General features: G+C 50.5%; 1 protein-coding gene across 4 annotated transcripts in view; it reads left to right on the top strand.

The window, feature by feature from the left end:
* The window catches only part of ACAD10 (acyl-CoA dehydrogenase family member 10), a 16,387-nt gene extending 2,066 nt beyond the window's left edge, over positions 1-14,321 (top strand). For 2 of the 4 annotated variants that reach the window (XM_069794635.1, XM_069794636.1), the window contains exons 4-15: positions 555-749; positions 2,369-2,527; positions 3,330-3,489; positions 3,933-4,074; positions 4,867-4,935; positions 5,752-5,933; positions 6,065-6,215; positions 7,473-7,618; positions 8,463-8,636; positions 9,562-9,917; positions 13,175-13,243; positions 13,536-14,321. In XM_069794635.1, the coding sequence (XP_069650736.1) occupies positions 555-749; positions 2,369-2,527; positions 3,330-3,489; positions 3,933-4,074; positions 4,867-4,935; positions 5,752-5,933; positions 6,065-6,215; positions 7,473-7,618; positions 8,463-8,636; positions 9,562-9,917; positions 13,175-13,243; positions 13,536-13,613 (1,881 nt within the window). In that variant the 3' untranslated portion in view covers positions 13,614-14,321. The remainder of the gene's footprint in view (positions 1-554; positions 750-2,368; positions 2,528-3,329; positions 3,490-3,932; positions 4,075-4,866; positions 4,936-5,751; positions 5,934-6,064; positions 6,216-7,472; positions 7,619-8,462; positions 8,637-9,561; positions 9,918-13,174; positions 13,244-13,535) is intronic. The other 2 variants (XM_069794638.1, XM_069794637.1) reach the window with 2 other exon arrangements.

Raw genomic sequence — 14,321 nt, 5'->3', positions numbered from 1 at the left:
CGCCTCTAGGATCAGCCGAGATGAGAAGTCAGAGGGTCAGCAACCAGCTGAATGGCTTTTGCTGTTAGTTCATACATGGACCCGCTCAATGGATGGAGACCATGGTCTCTGGGGAGGGTTCTTAAGATCAGTAGGAGTCCCTCCACTACAGCTCCAGGAACACAGTGCAAGAATCCTCTTTTGAATAAAGCCTTTCTGAAACAGCTCAGTCTAAAATGCAGATTCCTTTCCTGCCTGCTGAATGGTAAAGCAGTATTTATCTCTAACCTGCCTTGATTCCATGGCAGGCACAGTCCTAGTGCATTTCTCTTTCCCCAAATCAGCCCTTCATCTCTGCTGCTGCTTCTGCAGAATTAGTAATGTGAGAATGCTTGTTTATTTGGTCTAAGCAATTTAGCTGGGAGATTCACTGACTGCCTTCTGCTGCCAAAGGCAGTACGACAGCAAGATAAGATGATCAGGCAATCTGCCTACCCAGCCACTCTTATTTTCCTCCCTGCTGAAAAACCATTTATGGCTAATTATCATTCTTGGGGGTTTCTCTGGTTTCTTAGGCAAATGTCTGTGTTCCAGTGGACTCTTTTCTCTCGGACTTAATCAGAAATGAGATGATAAAACAGCTCCCCATAATGGCAGAAGCAGTATGGTGTATCCGTGCGGAAGGTCTTAAGACAGCTCTTGTAAGCAACAACTTCTGCCTGCTGAATGGGGAGAGCTTTCTGTGCCTAGACCAAAAGCACTTTGATGTGGTAAGCCTGGATGGATTCTGAAATGCATTTCTGTACCGAGGTCTATAGAAAGCAGCAACTGAAATTCTTTACATGCAGGTACCAAATCAATGGCAACGAGCAGCACATGTTAGTAGACATAAGTGTAACGGTCTGTGAAAATGTTTCCTGGTATAATTAGTTGTACTGTCTGAGCCTTGAAGAGGGTCTGAGTGAGTGGCAGGTACTTGTGCATTTGAAAAATCATTGCAAAATGCCCACGCAACCACAAGTATATGTGTAACAGGCATAGGTAGCAGTGTCAATAAAGGACTTCAGAGCTGTAAGACTATACAAGAAATAAATGTTATTACCCAGTGCCCCTTCCTGCTTTATATTTAGTCCTTACTCTTTTAAAGCTTGTTTCATCCCCAAGAATTGCAAAGCATCCCCTATACTACAAAACATCCCACTACCCCAACATGCTGATCTGCCTGAGCTGATGAGCGGGCAGAGACCCCTCTCCCAGCACGCTTTGCTTTTGCAAAGATGAAGCAGAAGATTAGCCATGAACCTCGAGGCTGGTTCAAGTGGCTTCGCTTTAACAGGCAGCTATAAGGGCTTGGCTCAGCATGACACAAAATTTGTTTTTTTGTGTGCCCCAACTCACATCTTTGAATTTTAGGAGTTTATTCATGATGTAAGTTTGTTTTATAGCCTTGATTAAGACAACAAAATATGCAAAGAAGAGTTGTATAGACACATTTAAAACCTGGGACTGTTAAAGTCATCTTGTCAACATTATGTCATTATCGACTTGCCTTTCTGTATATTATGCTAGTGACACTGGTGCCTATGAAGTTCTCTTAGTAGAGTGATGCTCTGTTGTGATGCTCTGTGGTACTTTTCATCCCAGCCTGTTTCAAAGCACTTTAAAAACCATGGCCTATCTAGTGTCATCACTCATGTAGTGTGGCTCTTCTGTAACAGCAGGCAACAGCACTGCACAGTAATTAGTGGGGAAAAAAAATTAATTGAATGTGAATTTCCATTAGCATTGGCTTTTATATCTGTCTAATAGATTAATTTCTATTCCTAGAGTGTCTGTCAGTGCAGGGGTGAAATGCTGCTTGAATTTTTTATGGTTGTGAGGGCAATGTGAGTATTCAGAGACTGACTCAATACTTTTTTGATCCAAATTTGGATAGATGATTATGGTCAACGTCTCTGCTGCTATGAAGATTGCTTTGGCATGGTTGATAGGTGTGATGGTCAGGACACCACTTTTCCAGATCATTTGGAAGGTGGTGCACTCCAAGACTTTCTTGGACAGCATTGAGCAATTGGTTCAGCATGGTTTGGGCCATCCAGTGAGTCTCCCACATCATGACATCTCATTGGATATCTTCCATTCGAGGACTGGCTGATCCTGTTTAGCTTATTTGAGCTGACAGAGCCACAGCCAAGGCAACTGGCACCCACACAGTCACTTGAATCACGTCCTATCCAGGTCTGTCAGCCCTCCATTCCCTGTGTCCTTTATTTCACATGTTAATTAGACTGTCAGTCTCTTTCCCACCCTCCCATCCTCCATCTTCAACACTGCACAGATGTTTGTGGTCACAGTAGGCTCATGCATATTCCATTTGTTGTTGCTGTAGATGGTTGAATCTTATCGGGAAGGAATGCACAAGTCAGACCCTCGTATCTACAAGCTGTGCTTGGAGCGCTTGGGTGTTCAGCCCCAGGAATCCATCTTCCTTGACAACAGCAGCCAGAACCTAAAAGCAGCAGCCCAGCTTGGCATTAAAACAGTGAAGGTACAAAGCAATGCAACCAGGGCAGGCCTTGGGTATGGTTTTTAAGTCCAGAAGCTGTGTTTGACTTGAATGGCTCAGGATTTTCAAATGGCAGGGTCAGACTCGTGTTGCCAAGCCTCTTGTTTCAGCCTGTCCTTATTCCTACAAGATGTGGTGGGGTTAAAGCGGAGGATTACTGGCAAAGTCTGCACTGGCCTGTTTCATTCATGGCTCTAAACCCTACAGCCAGTGTAACCTTGGAGTAGTTGCTTCTCCTTCATGGACCTCAGTTCCCTATTAGAGAAACAGCCCTAACCGTGTGGTTGAGACAACCACATCCACCTGATGTGAGAAAATAAGACACGTTTAATAAATTTCTAGAAGCTCTGAGGCTTCATGGATCTGGCAGCTGGGGGGCTGCCTGGTTAACCCCCAGGCTTTGGAGATAGTGAGCACAGGGGTTTTACTTTGGTGAGGGGACCACTGGGGGAAGGACAAGCACAGAACTGGTGGGAAGAGTGAAGTCTGCTCCCCTGGACTGCACACAGGGAGTTTCAGCTCTTAGCCCAGCCCAAGCTCACAGAGCCTATGCCACTATAACAGGTACATCTCCGGGACAGAGACCAAGGCAGGAGGCTCAGCGAGTACTGGTAATGGTGCTCCGTGTTGACAGGGAATGACCCATGAATTCCTGTGTGTCTTAGTGGATCAGTGCCGCTGGACTCACAGATAAATGCATTGCAAGTGTGCAGAGCTCTTTCTTTCCCAGGCAATTTTATCTTATAACTATCACCCAGTGTTACCGTCTCCCTCCTGCTTTCAGGTCGGTGATCTAGAAGTAGCCCTCAAAGAGCTGGAAATCTATCTGGGTTTTCCTTTGCAAGGGTTTGTTCCATATACTCGTTCAGTGAGACCAAGTGCGGAAATCCCAAAAGATCATCTGCAAAAGTACCTTGAAAATGTTCTTGGTGACCACGCAAGAGGTATCATAGTGCTTTTTGCTCTTCAGTCTGAAAGCTCGCATATTCTGGAGCCGTTGGCTCTTTCCATCATACGAGAGATGGACTGAAAAAATAATGTTAATGAAAGGCTCCTAATCTCCAAGCAAATGTTGCAGCCATTCAGGTTTCAGTGATCTGTCACTGTTTCCCGGAAATGGGAAACAGCATTTTAGGACTTCCTCATTTGGGAGGGGTTAAGCACAAGTTGCCAAAGAGATGCCAGGAATATTCCTGGCCTGTGAGCCATCTATGAGCTATTACCATTCTTCCCAGGGATTTGGGACACAGGAGCAAGGTGTAGGTTCCTGATTGTTGCAAGTGAGGTCTCAGACCCAGGTGCAGGAAGAAGTAAAACCTGGAGAAGCGGTGAGAAATAATTCTGGCTCATGTTTCTGTCTGCTGACCTTCTGCTCTCAACTCTTCAGGCCCACTAGTGTTACGACAGTTTGGCCATGGACAGTCTACCCGGACCTATTTCATCAAATTTGGAGATCGCTTGCTAGTGCTGAAGAAGGAGCTCTCTGACAGCCTGTGTCCCTCAGGCCCTGCTGTCAGAAGGGAATACAGGTGAGAAGGCAGCTGTGCTCCTCATGCCAGCTGACCAGGGAAGGCTCTTGTAGGAGACCCCAAACAAACCCATCGTAGGGACAGTGCTCTATTCCAGCCTTGGCTTTTCTGTTCCACATCACACACAGTTCACACACCTGCCTCCCACATTGTCCTCCCCTGTATTTTGCACAGCTCTGTATCCTGGTCTATGATCTGTCCATTTGCTACAGCTAGTGTGAGCAGTCCTGGATTAAGAGACAAGGCTGTGCTACCGCCCTGCAGCTCACGGTGAGTGTGCAGTTAGGACCGTGTGCCTGTGAAAAGCATCCTCCCCACTCCTGCACTGTGATCCTTCCAATCTATGGAGCACACCACAGCTCTCCCAGCACATGTCAGAAGACACATGTTTTCACTGTCACCTCTGGCACCTTAGGTGGGAGAGAGGTTGCAGCCCAGCACTGCAACTGAGCAGTGAGGAGCCTCGCTAAGGGCTAGACCTATGCTGGAAGGGTCATGCTGCCAGCCAGTTTGCTGTGCCAGAGGTCTCTGCCTGAGCAGCAGGACTCTTGTGGGGCAGCAGTTGTGATCTCCCCTTAGTTTTCCAGAGTGTGTTGGATAGGTCTTGGGGCTGTGGGCCATATGAAGATTTTAGTGTGCTTCTTTCGCCTACCCCCAACCATGTTACTTTAGTGTACTTAAAACTGAGCACAGGACTCTGATATTGTGTGTCTGCCTAGCAACAGTGCAGTTCTGGTATCAATTCCCTAATGCCTTTCTGTGCTGACATGGCTCTCTGACTCACCCTGGCAGGGTACTGAAGGCACTCTCTGAGGCTGGTGTTCCTGTTCCCACTGTACTTGCTCTCTGCGAGGACACAAGGTAATCTTGTCCCTCAGCTTTCACTCTGTGCTTGATAACTTCAGCCAGATTTCCCCAAAGACAAGGAGAGGAGAGAAGAAGGAGCCAGACCTCACAAAGTGCACTGGTCTAATTAGTGTTTGCCCAATCTTGGGCGAGAGAAGCCTCTAGAAGTTCAAAGGACGGTAACACATTTATTTGGCTTGTTTTAGGTGTGTCCTTATTTTAGCAATTAATCAAAATGCTGTCTTCCTTTGAAAAGCCGCTGTAAAACAGTGTTGTAGGGCTTCCTGCTGACTCAGTATGCTCAGGCTTCCAATAAGGAGGTGATTTTTCTAACTGCCAGATCTCAGACTTGCCCCAAGATCTACAGCCGTGATAGCAGCAAGCCTGCAACCAGGACACCCTGTGCAGCCTGCAGTCAGCACAGCTACGCTCAGATCTCTACTGGCTGCAGTAATAAAGTCTCTGCACTGCAGTTAAATGTGTGTCCACCGTTTATGGTGCTTGCATGCAGTCTGACAGCCTGGCTCCAGAGCCCACTGCAGGGGAGTCAGGGAGACAGTTGGTGCTGTAGCCTGGCCCCAAGCTCAGCTTCCTGGGGCTGGAGAGACCAGGACTGATCATGCCACAGCCGTGGGCCACCACCTGGCAGCCTGAGTTAGGCTTGAGCCCCGGCCACAGCTGGGCATGAGTGCTCAAGTGTTGTTGAGGCTGCTCTTCACCTTACCACGCAGGTGAGGCCTGGGGGGGCATGTTCAAGGTGCAGGTGAGATTTGAAGGGTGGTAGGTAGCAGTATTAACCTCAGACATGCCGATTCCACCTTGCTTCCCCAGCACCCTTGGCACACCTTTCTACCTGATGGAGCACTGTGCTGGCCGTGTCTACAGGGATGTCTCCCTCCCTGCACTGCAGCCTAGCCAGCGGAGGGCTATTTATGCTGCCATGAGTCAAGTCCTCTCCAAGATCCACAGCGTAGACCTCAGAGCAGCCAAGCTGGAGGACCTCGGGGAGCACGGTGAGAGAAGGCTATGAATCCTCTATCACTGTTTTCTTCGCCAGCGTATCAGCATGCACCTTTTATGTGTCTCTTTTGAAGCCTCTTTGTGCCAGTCCCTTTCCCTGAGAGCCTTTGTTCCTCTGTTACAGGTAATTACATTCAGCAGCAAGTTGAGACCTGGACAAAGCATTATCAAGCTATGGAAACTCATGTTATCCCAGCGATGGAAAGACTCATTGAGTGGCTGCCTCTGCATTTTCCTGAATATCAGAAGACGACAGTTGTGCATGGTGATTTCAGGTACTGCTTGGCTGACAGCACTGCCCTGGAGCACATCCCAGGCAGTAGAGAGGGAGAGAGAGTGTAAAGCAGTATGCAGACTCCAAAGAGATGCTGAGTTGGGCTGGCGCAGCAGCTTCATAGCAGTCTGAAAGCTGGGCTCTGGGTCAAGTTCAGCATCCCCCAGGTAATGAGATCTAGAGGGCCACGAGCCCTTCGCATCTGTCATGAGAAACATACTCCAAGAGCTCTGACTGGTGCTGTCTTGCACCCAGAGCTCTTGCATTTTCCCCAGTATTTATCTGCCTACTGATCTGTGGTAGTTTAAAGCAGTACTCGTTTGAGAGCAGGAAAACTAGGGGCAGGAACTGAAAGCCTGGACTCCTGATGTCTGATTCCAGTCTTGCTGCCTCACTGGTGTTTCAGTTTCTTTGCCCAACCACTGCAAACACTGCTCTAACACCAGGGGATCATCAGCTCTTTCTGCAATACTCAGAAATCAGTCCTGGTGCATCTTGCTGGTGGTATTTGGTGCTTAAAGAGTTTGGGTGGCTGGTGAGATGCTGCAGGATGTATGGCAAAACCTGCCAATGTCACAGGTGAAGTCATGCAAGAGCCTGGTGGCTGGGGACAGAGGTGAGGGATGCTGAGAGCTACTTCTGTGTTGTCAGACCCTGTCTGCCGGGGCTGTGAGGCTGCAGCATAGGCGTGTGCCAGTTCTGGGCCAAGGCTCCTTCCCTCAAGGTTTAGCACACACAGTTCCAGTGTGACTGGAAGCTGGTGAGCTCTCTGCACCCTGGCAGGATGGCTGCCCTCTCTATTTCCTCCTCAATAGGCTGCTGCCCTCTCCTGGGGCTCAAACTGGTGAAGGCTGTACTGCACATAATCTACAGCACATGACAGTGCAGGGCCTGGAGTTACTGTGTGCCTTTGAAATGACCAGAAGATCCCCCTGGACAGTGACTTACCTGCTTCACTTTTTGGCTAGCCTGTGCTATAACATCTGTTAATGATCTGAGGTGCTGAATAACTTTGCTTCATTCTTCAAAGCACAGTTCAGTTCAGTTCATCATCAACCAGGGAGTTCACTATTCAGTAATCTCAGTCCTCTCTGACCTATGCTTGCAGAAATCAATGTTTCACTTGTGCAGCCTCCCAAAGGACTCAGCAATTTTTGCAGAGAGTGAAGAGCACTGGAAAGCACCTACTGCTGCTGAGCGCTGGGATTTTTTTCCCCCCTCTTGAGACTTTTCTGATCTCTTTTTCCCTCCAATACAGGATGGACAACCTGGTCTTTCATCCAGACAGGCCAGAAATCCTTGCTGTCCTTGGCTGGAAGCTTTCAACTCTAGGAGATCCCATCTCTGATTTGGCGAATAACTGTATGGCCTACTTCCTGCCACCTCACTTTAATGCACTGAGAGGTACAGAGAGGGGCAAAGTCACGTTTGACACATGGAGAGAGGAACCAGAGTTCAGAAACAGATTAGCTCCTGCTCAGAGAGCTCAGCTGACAGTTGGGCTCATTGCAGCTGGAAAAGGCTGTGGGTCTCGTACCATATTGCCTGCTCTGCCCTTTCTCCCCTTCCTGAAGAACTCTCCATCCCTCCAGGGTGGAAACATCTTTCTGCATGTGCAGTAATCACTGTGGCATAGTTGCCCCATCCCCAGTTTGTCTCATATCTACCACCCATTTGGCAGATACTCTGCCACGCGCTCCCTGTCCTGGTTGGTACTGTCACCCTGTTCATGCACATGAACCTTTGTTAGCAGTCATGTCAGGGAAGGCCCCAGAGAGGAGAGCCCTGCTTCACAGCTTGCAAAACTGAATTTAAAAATTAGTTTGGATTATTTTCCCTCTCACTTCAGCTGTAAAGCTGGGGAACTTTTTTGGGTGGAAAGCTTTGAACGAGGCCAGCCCAGAAGGGGTTTGTCCACAAAGTTATACACTTGTTAAAAAGAACAATATAGGGGTAAACAGGGAGGAAAATTATTCCATTGTTTAAGAGGAAGATCCATCAGTCACTGCTTTCACAATATCACCCCAATGAAGAAAACTGCCCCGAATGCATTTCACCTATGTGGGTTCGTGCCAAACCCCCATTGTTATGTATGGAAACAGCATGGCAGCAGTGCAGGTGTTGGATGGGTGCAGGCATCTCCACTGCTCCACAGCTGCATGGCTCTGCCAGAGCCTCACAGCATCCCTAGAAAGCTCTGAGCTCCTCACTGTCTGCTGCTTCACTGTTGCCTCTTCACATCTTCCAGGCTTGAGGAAGTGTGATTTGGGGCACCTGGGAGTCCCCACGGCAGAGGAGTATTCCCAGATGTACTGTGGCCACATGGGAGTGGGGTGTCCTGAGAACTGGAATTTCTACATGGCCTTTGCCTTTTTCCGACTGGCTGCAATGCTGCAGGGACTCCATAAACACTCTCTGACAGGTGAGGAATCCAACACACCAGCCCTGTTCTGCACAGGTCTCCAGCCAGGGCACAGACACGTGAGCACTGGTATGGGGAGAGGTCTCACACTGAACCGGGGGGAGGTGGGAACCCGCAGCATGTGCTGCAGGGTTTAGACACTCTTGGCTGTGAATCCTGAGAGCTCCGAAATTCCAGGTGCTACAGCAAAGTGTGGCATATCTGGCAGTCTTGGGCTTTCAGCATAGAGCTTTTCTGGAAAATAAGGGCTCAGAATGAGCCCTTTTTTTTTCACCTCTGCGTTTGGAGATGAGTGACCTGGAAGCAATCACCCAGCGAGTTATTGTTGCATGTAGGCAAGAGGGATGGGAATAGAGTGTCCTGTAAAGCACAGAGCTCCCTCCCTGCTCCAGCACAGGCTTTGGAGAGCATGAGGCTGCTGTAACCTCTCCGGCAGGTTGTGTTGTGTAGTCACGTTGTGTCCTACAAACAGAAGAAGGGGCCAAAGGGGAGCACACACAGGGCATTTCCCCAGCAGCTGCTTTTTGCTGGATGCAAGGTCTGGTCTGTTCCTGTTTGCTGTTTGTGCTGATCAGAGGTTGCTGTGTGATCTCTTTCCTTTCATGGTAGAACTGAGCAGAGGGCAGAGTTCAGAGCTCAGAGCCGTGTCCTAGAGGTGGAGCTCTCAGACCTTCAAAGTAAGCACCACCTTCGAAGAGAGACTCAAAAGCAGGGAAGTGGTGTGAACTCTCAGTGCTGTTTATCTGCATACATCAGGTCTGGCCTGGGAGTCGTTATCAGAGGAAAAACAAGACATTATTTTTTGTATTCCTTAGAAAGGACTCTCCTCGAGGCTGGACCAGACAAGGGTACATGGCGCTGTTTGGGGTGTGACTACATAACATGGGCTCTTTCAAACAAAGATATCCTATTCTGTTGTCCCCAGGGAGGCCAGCCCCAGGTGAAAGCAGCCGGGAGGATACAGAGTTCGTGGCCAACCTGGCTTGGGAGTTTGCCATAAAAGAAGGATTCCGTGTGTTTGACAGCCTCCCCACCGCAAAGCCTCTCGCACGATGTTACAGCACCTGGGCCAGGCGAGGGCCGTTCCTCAGAAGGAGCTATGGTACCTGGCCTCGTCCTGGGGCAGCTCTTGTGCCCAAAGTTCCCCTGGTTACTCCCCCCACCAGCCTGTTGGGGATGGCCCAGGGTCTTTACTGCAAGCTGGAAAAGATCATGGACATCCAGTGGGGTTTCCTGATTTCCCAGCCCAGATGGACTCCACGTCCTCTTCCAGAACTGAAGGTGAGACATCTTCCTCCCTAAAGATGCTTTGCTGCACCTGCACCAGGATGGGGGATTGTGGCATGCCTCTGAGTGCCCTTGCTTTCCTGATCACATCAGACTTTTGGCATTCACAGAGTCCAGTGGCTTGGAGAAAGGGGGCCGGGTTCCCATTGCTGGCTACGTTCGAGTAACAGAGTTAATAGTCTGGGGAACAGCAATTTCAGAAGCTGGCACTCCCTTCCAAGATGAGCAGATTAACGCCAGCCCAGATGTAATCACTGGTGCTACTCCACCAAGGTCCTGCCATCAGTGTTGATGGAGTCCCCAGAGCTTGGCTGGACTTGGACTTTTCAACTCCTGCCAGTCCAGCCCCTTGCTTATTCCCTTCCCCTGTCAGGGGGAAGCCTCGCTGCTGCCTCTGTGTGGAAAAGGCTAATTAATTCTCTTTGTAAGAATCCTTCCCAGTACCTCCTTGGGAGGTCCCTCAGGTAGGGCAGGGAGCTGCTTGCAAGCTCCACAGCTTCATTTCCTCCTCTGTGTTCTCTTATCCTCCTCTCCCTGGCTGGGGCTGTCCCTGCAGTTGTCCCCATCAGCAAACAGTTGCCTGCCCAGCGATAAGCCGAGTGTGATCAGGCCCTTGGCAGTGCAGGCTCTGGGATGCCACTTGGACTTTGGCCCTGTCACTGTCCTGGGCTCTCCTCTGCAGAGCAGGTGCTGCTGCAGCCCTGAACCCTCAAAATGGAGGGACATTGGTCATTCCTGGTATGGTGGTGAGGAAGCAGAAACCAGCTCCCAAAGTGACTTGCCCATGGTCATGTGGTAGGTCAGTGGCAGAGATGGGAGTAGCATTAGCTCTTGAACTGTAGAGTTTTAATTACACATCTCTTCCTTCTGCCAGTGCAAGGCAGGTCAGGTCAATACGCAGGTATCAGGACACCTGAGTCCTCTGCCTGGCCTCTGCAAACTGTCTGGTTTCTCTGTGCTTCCACTTCCCAGTGCTGCTGGTGGCCATGGTGTGGCTCAGTGAGCTTGTGGCTCTGGGCTGGCTGGTATTGCAAACATTTATCGGGAGTGGTGTCATAAGTAATCGTTCACAGACACACAGTGTGTCACAGAAGCAAACATCCCTATGCTTGGGTTGCTACTGAGATTATATTCTTAATGTATTCTAGTGACACTATCAAATTCTAGTGGGTTACTTAACTGCCTTTTAGCTGCCAAAAAAAAATATCCCATCTGGTGTTCAGCCCTTCAGAAACATTTCCTTGTGCTCTGGCAAAAACCAGCAAACCCCAGCATTTCAGGGTGCTTAGCAGCTGATCCACTGAGAAGGTGGAAAGGGAGGTGAAACAGCAGCTCTGAGGAATTCAGAAGTGCTGAGATGAGCAGATCTCCTCACCCTTCTTCCAAACGCTTATCTTCAGAGCTTGGGGGGAGTCACCAAGTCTCCAAACATCAGGGCTGCCTTGCTGTCTCTACTCCATGCCTTGGGCTTGTGATGGAGACACTGCTCCTTGTTTGGGGAACCATAGAGCCCCCTCATCCCTGCCATCTCTCCATCCATCCCACTGCTTTTTCCCTTGGCATCACCCCTGCACTGTCAACCTTTGCTGTGGAAGTGTGTTGTGAAAGGCAGGGGGGGACTCTTGCTGCCCTCGGCAGAAAGATAATGCAGTAGAGTGTTAAACAGCCAAGTAGTCCTGGCCTGGGACTGTCACAGTGCTCATAAGCTGGGCAAGGGCCAAGGGAAAGGGCAAGCCTGCCTCGTGCCAGCTGGCACTGCAGGAGTAAGAGGTTTGTCCCAGTGAGCTTGGCAGTGAGATGCTCTTGGCTGAGGCACTCTTGCTGAACAGGGCAGCATCTCAGCTGATCCTGCCATGTCCCGCACGGGGAGCCAGCAGACTTTGCACACTGGTCCTGACGGTTGCCCGTCCCCACAGTTCTCTGGGGAGATCCTCTCCAGAGGAGCAGAGGAAAGCTCAGTTTCTCTTTCAAAGCAAGCATAAAAGCGTCTGGCCAAAGCACTGGTGTCATGGTTTAACCCCAGCCAGCATCTAAGCACTATGCAGCCGCTCCATCATTCCCCCTCCTCAAATGGACAGGGAAGAGAAAATATAACAAAAGGCTTGTGGGTTGACATAAGGACAGGGAGAAATCACTCAACCAATTACTGTCATGGGCAAAACAGACTCGACTTGGGGAAAATTAACTTATTGCCGATCAAACCAGAGTAGGGTAATGAGAAATAAAACCAAATCTTAAAACACCTTCCCCCCACCCCTCCCTTCTTCCTGGGCACAACTTCACACCTAACTCCACCAGCAGCGCAGGGGGACGGGGAATGAGGGTTGGGGTCAGTTCATCACACATTGTCTCTGCCGTTCCTTCCTCTTCAGGGGGAGGACTCCTCACTCTTCCCCAGCTTCAGCGTGGGGTCCCTCCCATGGGAGACAGTTCTCCATGAGCTTCTCCAACGTGCATCCTTCCCACAGGCTGCAGTTCTTCATGAACTGCTCCAGCATGGGTCCCTTCCATGGGGTGCAGTCCTTCAGGAACAGACTGCTCCAGCATGGGTCCCCCGTGGGGTCACAAGTCCTGCCAGAAAACCTGCTCCAGTGTGGGCTCCTCTCTCCAGAGATCCGCAGGTCCTGCCAGGAGCCTGCTCCAGTGCAGGCTTCCCATGGGGTCACAGCCTCCTTCAGGCATCCCCCTGCTCCGGTGTGGGGTCCTCCCCGGGCTGCAGGTGGATATCTGCTCCACCGTGGACCTCCCTGGGCTGCAGGGGGACAGCCTGCCTCACCATGGTCTTCACCACAGGCTGCAGGGGAATCTCTGCTCTGGCACCTGGAGCATCTCCTCCCCCTCCTTCTTCACTGACCTTAGTGTCTGCAGGGTTGTTTCTCTTACATGTTCTCACTCCTCTCTCCAGCTGCAGTTTCTGTCCCACAGCAACTTTTTTTTCCCTTCTTAAATCTTGTTATCCCAGAGGCACTGCCCCCGTCGCTGATGGGCTCAGTCTTGGCCAGCAGCGGGCCTGTCTTGGAGCCGGCTGGCATTGGCTCTGTCAGACACAGGGGAAGCTTCTAGCAGCTTCTCACAGAAGCCACCCCTATAACGCCCCCCCGCTATCAAAACTTTGCCATGCAAAGCCAATACAACTGGGCACACAGCTGCACTCCCAGCCTGGGAAGGAGCCAGGACTGGCTATCAGAGCGGGCCAGCACCAGGGCAGGGGGATGTAGGAGGATGTAACTTGTCTTGTCCTCCTCCATCAGGCAGAGAGTGCCAGGACCAAACCAGTGGCTCTGATGATGACTGCAAAGGCCATGGATCAGGACAGCCAGGTGAGCAGACACATGTGCCTAACATCTGACCCTTCTCTGGCCCAAACAAAGCAACACAGGGACATCTCCCTTCAGGGGCCTCCTCCACACCAGGAATGAGGCATTGCAGTCTAGGGCCCGTGAGTACAAGAGGTGATTTGTCCTGTCTGTTGTGGCATCCCAGGTGAGGACATTTCCCCAGTGCTGTGTTCCCCAAGGCATTTGGAAGGGGCTGGGGCATTTGCTACTATCCTTCCCTGGTCCTGCAGCCCCTTACTTGCCCGGTGTGGGCTTTGATCTTACTCTCACACAGGTTTCTGGAGCAGAGCATCTCAGCAGTGCAGACCCCAGCCTGGTGCTTCACTTGGACCTGAGCTCCATGTCTGGCTGAAGGTCCTGCATGGTTCACAGGACAGCGCTCTCCAAACCAAAGCTAAGCCACTACCTGCAGCACTGGAGAGCCTTGGACATAAGACTAAACCAGCCACTCCGGCATGGGAGAAGTCATGCTAACAGCAGCCTGGGAGCTTCTGAATTTCAGTGGTGTTTGCTGGTATCTGGTATCTGGGCTCAGTGCCTTTATTGCCAGCCTCAATAAGTATGGGGCAAAATCCACCCTTGGATCATGAGGTTGCAGGCAGTCAATACTGGCCTTGCAGTGGGGAGAGTTGGTCAGGAGTGACCAGGCTAAGGGTGCAAGTCTTGGTTTTGGGAATAAAGAAAATGGAGCAGGGTGTCTCTCCTCCTTCACCACAACAGCCCCAGCAACTGCAGATGCTAGAAGAGTCCTTGGTGGGGAGGGGAACTGAATCAGGTCCTCGAGGACTCTGGATTCAGGGGAGACTCCGGAGCTGAGGCAGTACCTGGCCCCTGGAGCTGGGAGGAACTGGGAAGACCCACGGTCTCATGACTGCAGTGGATGCCTCTGGGTTTCTTTGGGGACCACAGAGGATGCAGACTGGATCGATGAGGGCTTTCAGTGCTTCACAGAGGTCAGCAGCAAGGGGAGAACTGTGGGAACAATTATGGTAATTCCTGGGCTCTTTATGTGTAGTCTAGTATTAATTCAATATTAAAGTGATGAGCACACTTCTCTGAA

This window comes from Haliaeetus albicilla, chromosome 10 (genome assembly GCF_947461875.1).
Source record: "Haliaeetus albicilla chromosome 10, bHalAlb1.1, whole genome shotgun sequence".
Lineage (NCBI taxonomy): Eukaryota > Metazoa > Chordata > Aves > Accipitriformes > Accipitridae > Haliaeetus > Haliaeetus albicilla.
The sequence above is the reverse complement of the archived record's forward strand: the minus strand, read 5'-3'. Positions and strand labels throughout refer to the sequence as shown.